We start from the raw sequence: 11,934 nt of genomic DNA, 5'->3' as shown, positions 1-11,934 counted from the left end.
GGTATTTTTTATAGACAGTATCTACAAAACAAACAGGTACAGACTCCCACTACTTGACTTTGTTGGAGTGACACCAACGGCGATGACATTCTCTGCTGGGTTTGCATATCTGGAGGCTGAGCGTGTTAATAATATTATATGGGCTTTGGAACGATTTCGAGGCCTATTTTTAAGACACGATCGCCTCCCTCTTGTTATTGTCACTGACAGAGACCTAGCACTGATGAATGCAGTGAAAACTGTGTTTCCCGAGTCTACTAATTTGTTGTGCAGGTTTCATATCGATAAGAATGTGAAGGCGAAGTGCAAATCTTTAATCGGGGAAAAAAATGCGTGGGACTATGTAATGGATAACTGGGGTACTTTGGTTGATTATCCGTCCGAATACGAGTTCCATGAGTCATATCAGAAGTTTCAAGTTGCTTGTTCGCCTTGGCCGATGTTCGTTGACTATGTTAACGACACATGGATTATCTCCCACAAGGAAAAATTTATTACAGCATGGACGAATAAGGTCATGCACCTAGGCAACACAACAACAAACAGGTATTAACAACTGATTTTATTTGTTAGTAACGATTAATATTAAATGGTATTTAATTGTTGTATATTTTCATGTTTGTTGTGTATTTTAAATGTAGGGTTGAATCAGCTCATTGGGCTCTCAAAAGAGTACTACAAAATAGCGTTGGAGACCTATGTAGTGTTTGGGATGCCATGAACAACATGATCACGCTGCAACACGTCGAAATTAAAGCATCCTTTGAAACCAGTACGCATGTGGTTGGCCATGTATATAAAAAAACCTTATACAAGAGGCTTCTTGGGATGGTTTCGAGGGATGCTTTAAATCAGATTGCTTCTGAGATTGATCGTCTACGTTATCTCGGCAACAATCTCTCTTCTTGTGGTTGTGTGATGAGAAGCACGCACGGGCTTCCTTGTGCATGTGAGCTTTCTAGGTATACTGCTACCAGCATCCCATTGGAGTCAGTCCATCTTTTTTGGAGGAGACTTTGCTTTTCAGACCAAGGGTTATGTGAGACGGAAGTCACCATCAAGGAAGAAATAGAGGTCATATCTAAAAGGTTTGATGAACTTGATGTGGCTGGCAAAGTAAATCTGAAGAGTAAACTTCGAGAAATCGCATACCCTGATCATAACTCTATGTGCCCTCCTCCATCAAAGATGAACACTAAAGGTGCACCGAAGAAACCGATGAAAAGAAGTCAAACATCCACAAAGCGTGATCCGTCTTACTGGGAGTATGTTGATGCTTTTCATTCTGTTCAAAGCAGCAACTCTCCAGTGAAACGAAGTGCATCATGTTCTCAACCGCGTCAGCCAACAAGGATCATCCCGATGTTGGATCAATTTGCGTCATTCTTTCAAGGTTTCATTCGTGACGTTGTGGATGTGAAAGCGGACGGTAACTGTGGATATCGGTCCATTGGCGCTTTATTAGGTATGGGGGAAGATTCGTGGCCGTTAGTGCGTAATGAATTGCTTAAAGAACTTGGCAGGTGGTCGCATGAGTACATGAACCTCTTCGGTGGCACAGAGAGATTTGAACAATTAAAGTTGTCCCTACTTGTTGATGGATTTTCAAAGGTATGTTTTTAGGTTAATTTTTTTTAATAACAATGTTTAAATTACTTACATGTGTATGTTTGGTTCATTCAGGTTAGTGTGGACAAGTGGATGGATATAACAGACATGGGATATGTGATTGCTTCACGGTATAACGTAATCCTTGTATCGTTGTCCCAACAACAAAGCATGACATTTTTCCCTCTTAGAAGTCAACCACCACCTGACTCTTCTGGCCACCGCATCATATGTGTCGGTCACGTGTTTGGAAATCATTTTGTTCAGGTACATTGAACATAGTTAGTGTAACAATTATGCAATGACTTCGCTGGTTCGTTTGGCACGGTCAGCGCATGATATAATGTTTGTTCATGTACAACAGGTTTATTTGAAAGACCATTGTCCGTTGCCGCCCCCAGCGCTGTTGTAGTCAACCAATTGTTATTCTCAGGCAAAGCAATGGGCAATTCCATATATTAGTAGAATGCAGGAATACACAAGCTTGATGTCATTCAAAACACACTATGTAGACCTAAATGAAGACTAAACATTCATTGTTTATTTATTTGTATTCATTATGCGATATAATTCGTTGTAACCCGTCACTAACCAATTAATATTATCAACTACTCGTTTGGTTAAGCAAGGAAATTGTTGGTCCAACAAAAATCATTTACGCGTGCAACATACATCATTGTCATAATTGACAACACATAATGACATGCATGCGTATTACAGTTTGAGCGTGACAACACATTGGTTGACTTCAGTACACATTTTGAAACTAGCAGTCGCTCGACAACACATTGGTTGACTTGACTACACATTAGCGACAACACATTGGCTGACTTGACTACACATTTACGCGTGTCTATTTTTTTGTAAACAAAGTTAAACAAAGGCTCGGTCACAACCATCTATATATATGGCAGACTAGGCTACTAAATCACACATTATCTTGCTTTCAAATAATCTCCCAACTGATACACAAACTATGGCATTTCTAGGAGAAACTAGCAGTCAGACGATTGTCAACTCAAGGTTGGCTTTCATTTATCCAAATGGATCGATTATTTACAATGATACTGGGGTTTACTTCCAAACTTCAACTCCGGTGCCCATTTGAGTACCAAATAGGTGTGATTTTGCAAGCCTAAAAACCAGAATACACAATACCCTTCAGCTATCCGACAAACAATTTTTGGATGAAATTCACTACCGGAAGCCATTCACCGATACAGGTAACCAAATTCGCTTTGAGTGTATCAAATTGATAAATGATGACGATGTCAACACAATGTTAATGTGTAATGATCAATTTTCTTGTGTTGGTCCGATTGAGTTATTATGCACCGTTGGAAGAACACCAGATGGAATAATAAACTTACTTGAACGCACTATGCCTCGTATTCATGACGCGATCCTGTATTACAACGGCAAATGGAACATGCCACCGCAGAACAAATTTGTTGGTTGCGCGTTCACAGGAAAAAATCCTAAGAAATTTCAAATTCCTTCAACATGTACCATCGATGAACTGAAGAATTTAATCAAGCAAGTTGCACCTAAAGGGATTCCCCCTCTTGGAATTCACGAATCACAAACGGTAAAACGATTGTTTTTCCGCCAACCAGCTCGGTTTGAGTATTCAGATACGGTTATAAAATATGAAATAAATGAGCTGATCACCAACGAAGAACTGCTGAAGGTGTTAGTACAATCTAACTACTGGAAAAAATATGAACCAATAGAAATTTTAGCTGTCTTTACTAAATATGTTGAAGACGAGGTCAATGGGACGTCGCTAAAGAACTGAATGTCATGTTTAATTTTTTGTTTTTTCGTTGATGTAACCTTTATATGTTTACGGCGTGTTTAATTCCCATAATAAAGTTGAATGCGTTGTTTCAGTGGTCCAAAAAATTAATTGTTAAAAGGGTTCATTTTGTATTTTTTTGGATCTTGAGGCTTTGTTTTGACGTGTTAGTTGACGGAACCATGGAACGGAACTATTTTTTTTGGATTCTTTGACGTCCAAACATGAGAAATGGCCGCCCTCCGTTGTCTCAGGGCACTGGCACACCCACGCAAAAAAATCCCAAACATGGGTACTTGAACATGGAAAAAGGGTTCATTTTGTATTTTTTTGGATCTTGAGGCTTTGTTTTGACGTGTTAGTTGACGGAACCATGGAACGAGACTATTTTTTTTGGATTCTTTGACGTCCAAACATGAGAAATGGCCGCCCTCCGTTGTCTTAGGGCACTGGCACACCCACGCAAAAAAATCCTAAACATGGGTACTTGAACATGGAAAAAATATTCATTTATGTAATTCTTACAAACAAAACTCATGATTCTAAAAACTTATGTTTTTTATGTAATTCTTACAAACATGGAAAAAGGGTTCATTTATGTAATTCTTACAAACATGGGTACTTGAACATGGAAAAAAGGTTCACTTATGAATTATTAATCATTTTAAAAACTTTTATTTTTTATGTAATTCTGACAAACAAAACTCATGATTCTAGGTTCCTTTTTTTAAAAAATAAATTTAAAACAACCGTAAACTTCGCTTAAGGACCACAAACAATCGGAATAACAAACTATATTATAAAATAATAAACTGTGCAAAACACGTCAACTATATTAAACAAAAATTGTAATAATTATAAAAATTCATGTCAATTACAACACAACAAAATAAATACAATGATCAATGGTCCGTGCGGCGTCTCTGACGAGCCCTGACCGTCCCATCAGCACTGAGTCCCCCTCTCGCAATCGTCAGGCAGTCCTGCATAATGTCATATAACTCTGTGCCTGCAGTGACTATCCTGAGGTTGAGCACACGCTCCAACCTCTGTGCAATCGCCTCATATCCCTCATAATCATCCTGTCAAAGTCAGTAAAAACATTTATTATGAAATTCAAAATAAACAACAACTCATAAAACATTAAACGCGCAAATAATCTTACCACATATGGAGGGGGGTCAAATGCCACTGGAACCTGGGGGCTGGGCGGCTGTATGTAGTCCTCAGGGTCTGCAGCTGGTGCATCCCTCTGCTGGTCAGCTGCCTGGGTCGGTGTCATGAAAGGGTGAGATATGCGGAAAAACCACTCAATGTAATCCGCAGATACCTGCCCAGGCACTAAACAAGGCTGACCCGCAGGTAGTAAGTGATCCGCAAACTCCATCCACCTGTCATCTATCTGATCCTGTGACAATCGTGCACTAACAGGCGGCGGAGGGATGCTCTGGATGTAACCGAACTGGCGTACCACCCTCTCCGGTCGAACTGCGACGATCATAGGACCCCATCTGAGCTGACCCTGGAACGATGAAATCTCCTGAAACGCCCTAACACCCCGATGCTCCGTGTACGGCAACCAGGACACATCTGTGACGGTCAAACCATCACAACGTGCCCTGTAGGGTGCTCCTGTGATGCCCTTCATGTGCGCCTTCGACGTCAACCACCGGGAAGCACGTGGGGACGTCTCCTGGTATGTATCGTCAGTCACGCACTGATGCACACTAGGGAAGTGCTCATAGATCCAGCACTACACAATAATTGAGGTTAACATAACATAAAAACATGTTTAAATCATAATCGAACCTAACATATTAATAAACACAAAATTTACCTGAAATAGCGTCAAGTACCCCGCAACCTGTCGGGTGGTGGTCCTACAAGCCTCATCTAACTGGTCGTACATATGAACCAGCGCGGCAACCCCCCAAGCGTAACCACCACTATGAGCGAGGTCCCGGAAAGCGTCAAGGTGGACCACATGCACGTATGTTGCACTCTTATTAGCAAAAAGAGTGCAACCGACAAGGTGCAGCAAATAAGCGCGAGCTGCGACAATCCACCGCCGGGCCTGACATCTGGTCTCATAAATGTCACGAACCCATCCTAATCGTACATATGCTCCACGTGTGAGTGCTGTCTCGGCTCTGGCCTCCTCCGCAGACACTTCCAGTAACTCCGTGAGCAAGAATCTGGCCTCCTCCGTAGAAAGAGCGTGGAAACTGTGCAAGGCGCCAGTGATGGGCAAATGTAGAATGGACGACACATCATCCAATGTGATCGTCAGCTCTCCTACTGGAAGGTGGAAGGTGCTAGTCTCACTGTGCCACCTCTCCACAAATGCGGATATAAGTCCAGGATCGCCAGTAATAACTGAACAATCTATCAGTGGACTTAATCCTGTGGCAGCCACCAGGCCTTCAATCTCAGGCACTGGCCTCCCAATCAGTGTCAGCTTCCTCCCATGTGACACTAACTTCAAATCAGGACGTTCCTGATTTGAAGTACAAATTATACAATTATTAAAAAAAATTAATCATAAACAAATAAATAAACAATGACAAATAATTAACAAATTAAAATACCTGTCCACTCCACACGGCATGTGCAACATGCTCGGCAAATGATGTGAGCACTGACGGGTCACGTGGACCACCAGGGAATCCCTCTGCAGCATCATCACCATCTGACCCCTCACCACTATCAGCACCCTGTGCGTCCGCACGCATCTCAGGTGCCTCCGTAGGCTGCTCAGGGACATCATCAGTCATGTCAGCGACGTCCTCAGCCATATCACGTCCCTCCGTAGTCATCTGATGAACGCGTAGCCTACGGGCTGAGGCAGTAGGCCTACGCCTCTCGGGAACATCGCCAGCATCCTCGTCAGCAGCTCTATCTCTGCCTACAACTCTACCTATGGCACGACCTAAACCTCGTGTTCTGGCCATGATCTGTAAATCATGTCGAACACGTATTTTTTTCGGTCAAAATATACACAATTTTCTTTATAAAAAATCAACTTTATTTATAAACAAATAAGACTAACTTAAATCAAATTATTTTCATACATACACGACCTAATTTTAAAAAAAAAATTAAACAACTTCATTTATATAAAAAAAAACAACTAATGTAAAATAAAATTATTAATAAACATGCACAACTTAATTTTTTTTTAAAAAATTAAACAACTTCATTTATAAAAAAAAAACACAACTAATATAAAAATAATTCATTACTAAACATCCACAACTTAATTTTTTAAAAAAATTAAACAACTTCATTTATAAAAAAAAACACAACTAATGTAAAAAAAATTAATTAGTAAACATCCAACTCTTAATTTAAAAAAAAATAAGAAACTTCATTTCTAAAAAAAAACACAACTAAATTACTTAGTAAACATCAACAAGTTAATTTTTTTTAAAAAAAAAATAAACAACTTCATTTATAAAAACAAAACACAACTAATATAAAAATAATTCATTACTAAACATCCACAACTTAATTTTTAAAAAAAATTAAACAACTAATGTAAAAAAAAATTATTTAGTAAACATCCACAATTTTTTTAGTAAATAAAATACTTCATTTATAATAAAATAAACTAATTAATTATAAAAAATTAGTATTTTTATAAAACTTCCAAAACACACAACTTTAATTATAAAAATAGACAACTTCATTTTTAAAGAAAAAACACTAATTTAAAAAAAAAACAATAAACAAAAACAAACACAACTACTTTTATAAAAAAAAATTAATTTACAAATTAATATTTAGTAAAAATACACAATTTAAATTATAAAAAAAATATGACATCAAAAACCCAAACTTCATTTTTCATAAAATCTAAAAAACAAAATAACCAAAATAAATAAAATAATTCATTTAAAAAAAAACAAAACAATTTCTGTTTAAAAAAAATTTTAAAAAAAAAACACAAAAAAAAAAACAAAAAAACCACTTCCGGAAGAAGTGGTTCTTCCGGAAACATTCCGGAAGAAGGGGTTCTTCCGGAAAGGTCTTCCGGAACTTTGAAAGTTCTTCCGGAAGTGCGCGTCTTCCGGATTCTTCCGGATGAACCACTTCTTCCGGAAAGTTCCCGGAAGAGGTTTTCCGGAAGTCTTCCGGAAGAAGTGTTCTTCCGGAAGACGTTTGGTTACTTCCGGAAGAACACTTCTTCCGGAAACTTTCCGGAAAAGGTTCTTCCGGAACTTCCGGAAGAACCCCTAACGGGTCTTCCGGAAGACGCCGTCGTCAGCCTTTTCCGCCATTTTTTTCGGCGTACTCTCGTCTTCTCCCCTCTCGTCTTCTACCCTAAGGTTCCATTGCTATGCTAAGGTTCCATTGTTATGCTAAGGTTCCATTGCTATGCTAACAGTGATGCACATTACAAGCTAACGGTAAGGGGAAGGGGAACTAACCTGTTCGCGGAGAAGAAGAAGAAAGCCTTGGCGCGCCTCGCGGAGAAGAAGCTTCACGGAGAAGAGAAGAAGAAGCAGGTTCCGGGAGAAGAAGAAGCTGTTCCGGGAGAGAAGAAGAAGCTGTGTTCCGGAAGAGAAGAAGAATCTGTGTTCCGGGAGAGAAGAAGAATCTGTTCGAAAAAAAGTCTTCCGGAAATTACATTTGCGTTTTTTATAATTTTATTTTAAAGGACAAAATGGTACTTTCAATAAATTGCTGGGTGCACCAGCAATATTGCTGGGTGCACCTAGCAACTCCCAACCCACATTCTTAGTGATCTTATGTCATTTAGGCCCATAATATATAAGCTAGGCTAGTCCACATACACTTTTTTTTTTAGAAAAAAAAACTAATATTGATACTCTCCTTGGCAAAACTGAAAAATATATCAAAATGACACACATAAAATTAAAATATTTTATTTATTTTTAACTTAAAAAATATACTTAAGTACGTTAATAAATTGGTCCATAAATTTCAATTTTAGAATAACGATATTTTTTCTCTTCTTTGAATGTATATTTCATGTATCATTTCTATACTAGTTAATCATAAATATTTTGTTCATGTCAAATTATTCTCCTTTTATCTTTATTTATATATTTAATCATCTTAGATGTTTATCTTCTTCAATTTATCTTCTTTTATCTCTATCTCTAAATTAAATTTTAATAATTTAAAAGAATTATCATTATTTGAAAACAACCTTATACTATAATTTATTATAAATCTAAAATATAATTTATATATTTAAATACATTTATTTATTATGAATTTTAATTATAATATAATTTATATATTGAAAAATATTTATTTCTTATTAATTTTAATTGCATAAAAAATAAACATTTTAAAGTGGTAGAAAGAAGAGATACCCTAAACACTATTAAATAGTGTACCAATGGAAGCTCGTACTACTAGAAGTACTACCAATGGAAGAGATACCCTTAGTCATTTTTGTCAACTCACATTAACTAAAACATAAACATTTACTCAAATAATTCGTAGACCAATATACTAATTCTATATATATATATATATATATATATATATATATATATATATATAAAATCTGTAACGAGCTGTTAGCGTATAATGTGAATTCACGGCTTCAGGGCATAAATTTGTGTTGTAAGGCCAAAGTAGAATAATCTAGGGTGTATTTAAATCAACAGTTTAATTAAATCCATGCAATAAGCTTTTGTCAAATAAGATCTTATTTATAAACTTGATTTTGAGATTTATTAAAATAAATTATATAAAAAAATTCATAAATCACTTGTACAAAGTTAAATAAACCCTCTGGAATGCTCAAAGAACTTTCTTTTTAAGGTCCGGAGATTTTAGCACCGTAAGTCCCTGGATGTTCTAGAGTGCTCCCAATGGTAATACTCTTCCCAAAGGAAAATAATGTTAATGTGATAATACTTAATACCAAAATCTTGATGAGTATAATAATAAGTAATATAATATGATAATTCAGAAAGTTAAAAGAGAAATAATAAGTGTGAAGTGTTTGAGATGATTAAGTGTTCACATTAGACTACTCTTTTCTAAAAGTTACCTCATATGTGTTTGAACATATGGAGAATATAATACTATTAACTATAATAATAATCTAAATCACACATAGAGATCATGGAAGAAAACAAGCCCGACATGGCAAATATCAATTTCAGAGTGCAATTGATTGACACGGAAAGGAATCAGATTCCTTAGAGCACGAGGAGGGGTTGATGGTGCCTTAGAAGGCCTCTTGGAGTGCTCAAAAAGCTACACACACATCACTATTCCTATAAACAATGGACAACCAAGTAAAGTAAACAAAATTATGCAACTTTCTTCAAACCATTGGCACCATAAGAAGGATCAAAATTCACATTTTGTTGACATAGTTTTCAATTGAAATTTCTCTCTCTTTATTCTGAATGGGACTCACAGCACTGAAGGCAGAGAATCTGAAGCCAGTAATCCTCCTCAAAGCTGGTGTTCCCTTGGCTGTATCTTTGGCTGGTTTGATCTATGCATGGATTGTTGCAAAGAAAAACTTATCTACCAAAGTTTTTTCTTCACCAGAAAAAGAGTGTGTTTCTCCAAAAATCACTTGTCATCAAGGAACAAAACATGAAGAAAGCTTTCTTCACAATCTTTCTTCTATTAAATATGAAGAATCATCATTTTCTCCCATGAATAGCAGTGTTCTTTCTGGGAGCTTGGTGATCCATGATCACAACAACTGTTGTTTGGAACAAGAGATCACTAGCCTAAGAAGCCAAATTGAAGGACTTCAAATGAGGGAATTGGCCTTGCGTTTGCAGTTTGAGCTGTATTGTGAAATGAAGGAACAAGAATCTTTGCTTCTAGATGTCAAAAACATGTTGTCTTTGGAGAATGATCGCGCTGAGTTCTTGAGTAAAGAGATTTCGTCGATAGAGACCGAGACTAAGAGGTTGGAGAGTTTTGTAGTCCAATACATGAGTGTTGTTGAAGAGCATCAATATTGGAAATCACAGAATAGGGTGCTTCAAAAGAGGGTTCAAAGGCTACTTAGGGACTCAAAGGCCAAATCTCGTTTGATAAAGTGTCAGGCTTTGAAGATCAAAGAGAAAGAAGAAGAGATATTGAGAAACCATGATGCCTTGCAAACAAGGGTATGTGTTATTAACAAGTTAGAGGGTGAAATCATGGAGCTACAAAGGATTTTGGAACAATTGGAGGATGAGAAGGACGAGGTTGTGAAGAAGCTTGAAACCGCAGAAGCGTATGCATCTAAGTTAGACAAGGAAAAGATGCATAGAAAACCTTTGAAATACTATTTGGAGGTTGAATCAAGAGATGTGAGTAAGGAGGACTACACCAAGGTTCTCAGTGAATTGGAGGAAATCAAGAAGGATCGCGCAACTGAAATTGAAGAGCTGATTCATCTGAGGAGGGTCAATGCTTGCTTAAGGGAAGAGTTGATGAGGCACTATGAAGAACAACATGAGCAAGATAGAGATCATGAAGAAGTGGAATTTGAAGGAGGCTTAGGAGTTGTGAAATATGAGTCAGAGCATGAATTGCATCATTCCCTTTTGGAGCATCAAAATGGTTCTTCTGCTCATGGTGATCATGCTGCTTCCAAAAGGAGAAAGTTGCTTAAGAGGCTCAAGAGGTGGGTTGAAGGAAGTGAAAAGGTAAGAGTGAAGCCTGAAATAAAGTGCCTTGATATGCATTCTGGTTCCTATGGATCAAAGAAACCACAAGTTCCTCCAAGTGTAAGGTTCTGCTCTAGTGCTTGAATCAAAATACCATAGCAACTCTTCCCTTTAAAAAAAAGTCAAAAGGTAATTAGACCATGTCATGATCATAGTAGAACAAAACTTAGATACAGTTTCTTTTAAGTATTTTTATGTTGTTTTTCAATCAGAATTGGTGTTTCGAAAATAAGACTTTGATTGAAAAACAGCACAAAAGAAACACCTTAAGAACTGGCTCTAAGTTTTGACCATCACAATATAGCAATTGATACTAGACAAATAAAGAAACTTGGATGTTGGTTTAGAAGCAGTGACACTGAGTTTGTTGCAAAATAAATGGTGACGCCATTTCATAATAATTTGTACACTTCTGCAAGGCATTCGGACTTTATTAAACAAATGAGTCGTTTTCATTAACTATGTATCAATCTGCTCTAAATTTCAGAATGAATGAATGCTAACCTAGAATTAATTCTAAAGCAAGAATGAAACATATACGCTTATATTGAGAGACGTGATACTTTGCAGCAAGACCAAATATGCACAAACTAGACAAATTACTTGGTAGATTTGGCATGTTCAAAGATTACATTTTAGGGTCAGCTTAATTGAAAGAATAAATAATCTTAAGTATAAGGTGATTATGTCAATGCCAATGTCAATATAATCTTAAATTTATGTCCATGTCAACCATTTATGTTACCGGGACTCGATTCATATGGTTAGAAATCGACTTGGCTTTTCTGCTGTCTCTTTTCAAATTGTCCCTGTGTTGTCCCTTTGAAATGATACCGTTTTCATGATTTTTATGGAGTGAGT

General features: G+C 37.0%; 1 protein-coding gene across 1 annotated transcript; it reads left to right on the top strand.

The window, feature by feature from the left end:
- Positions 1–9,713: 9,713 nt before the first annotated feature.
- LOC100819954 (RecF/RecN/SMC N terminal domain-containing protein) lies at positions 9,714–11,529 on the top strand. The gene has a single exon (NM_001317705.2). The coding sequence runs from the start codon at positions 9,805–9,807 to the stop codon at positions 11,155–11,157; it is 1,353 nt and encodes a 450-aa protein (NP_001304634.2). The 5' UTR covers positions 9,714–9,804; the 3' UTR covers positions 11,158–11,529.
- The last annotated feature ends 405 nt before the right edge of the window (positions 11,530–11,934 follow it).

Source organism: Glycine max, chromosome 10 (assembly GCF_000004515.6).
Source record: "Glycine max cultivar Williams 82 chromosome 10, Glycine_max_v4.0, whole genome shotgun sequence".
NCBI lineage: Eukaryota > Viridiplantae > Streptophyta > Magnoliopsida > Fabales > Fabaceae > Glycine > Glycine max.
The sequence above is the reverse complement of the archived record's forward strand: the minus strand, read 5'-3'. Positions and strand labels throughout refer to the sequence as shown.

Excerpts from the sequence above, each read along its gene's own strand:
- LOC100819954 (NM_001317705.2), top strand. The coding sequence starts at position 9,805 with ATGGGACTCACAGCACTGAAGGCAGAGAATCTGAAGCCAGTAATCCTC.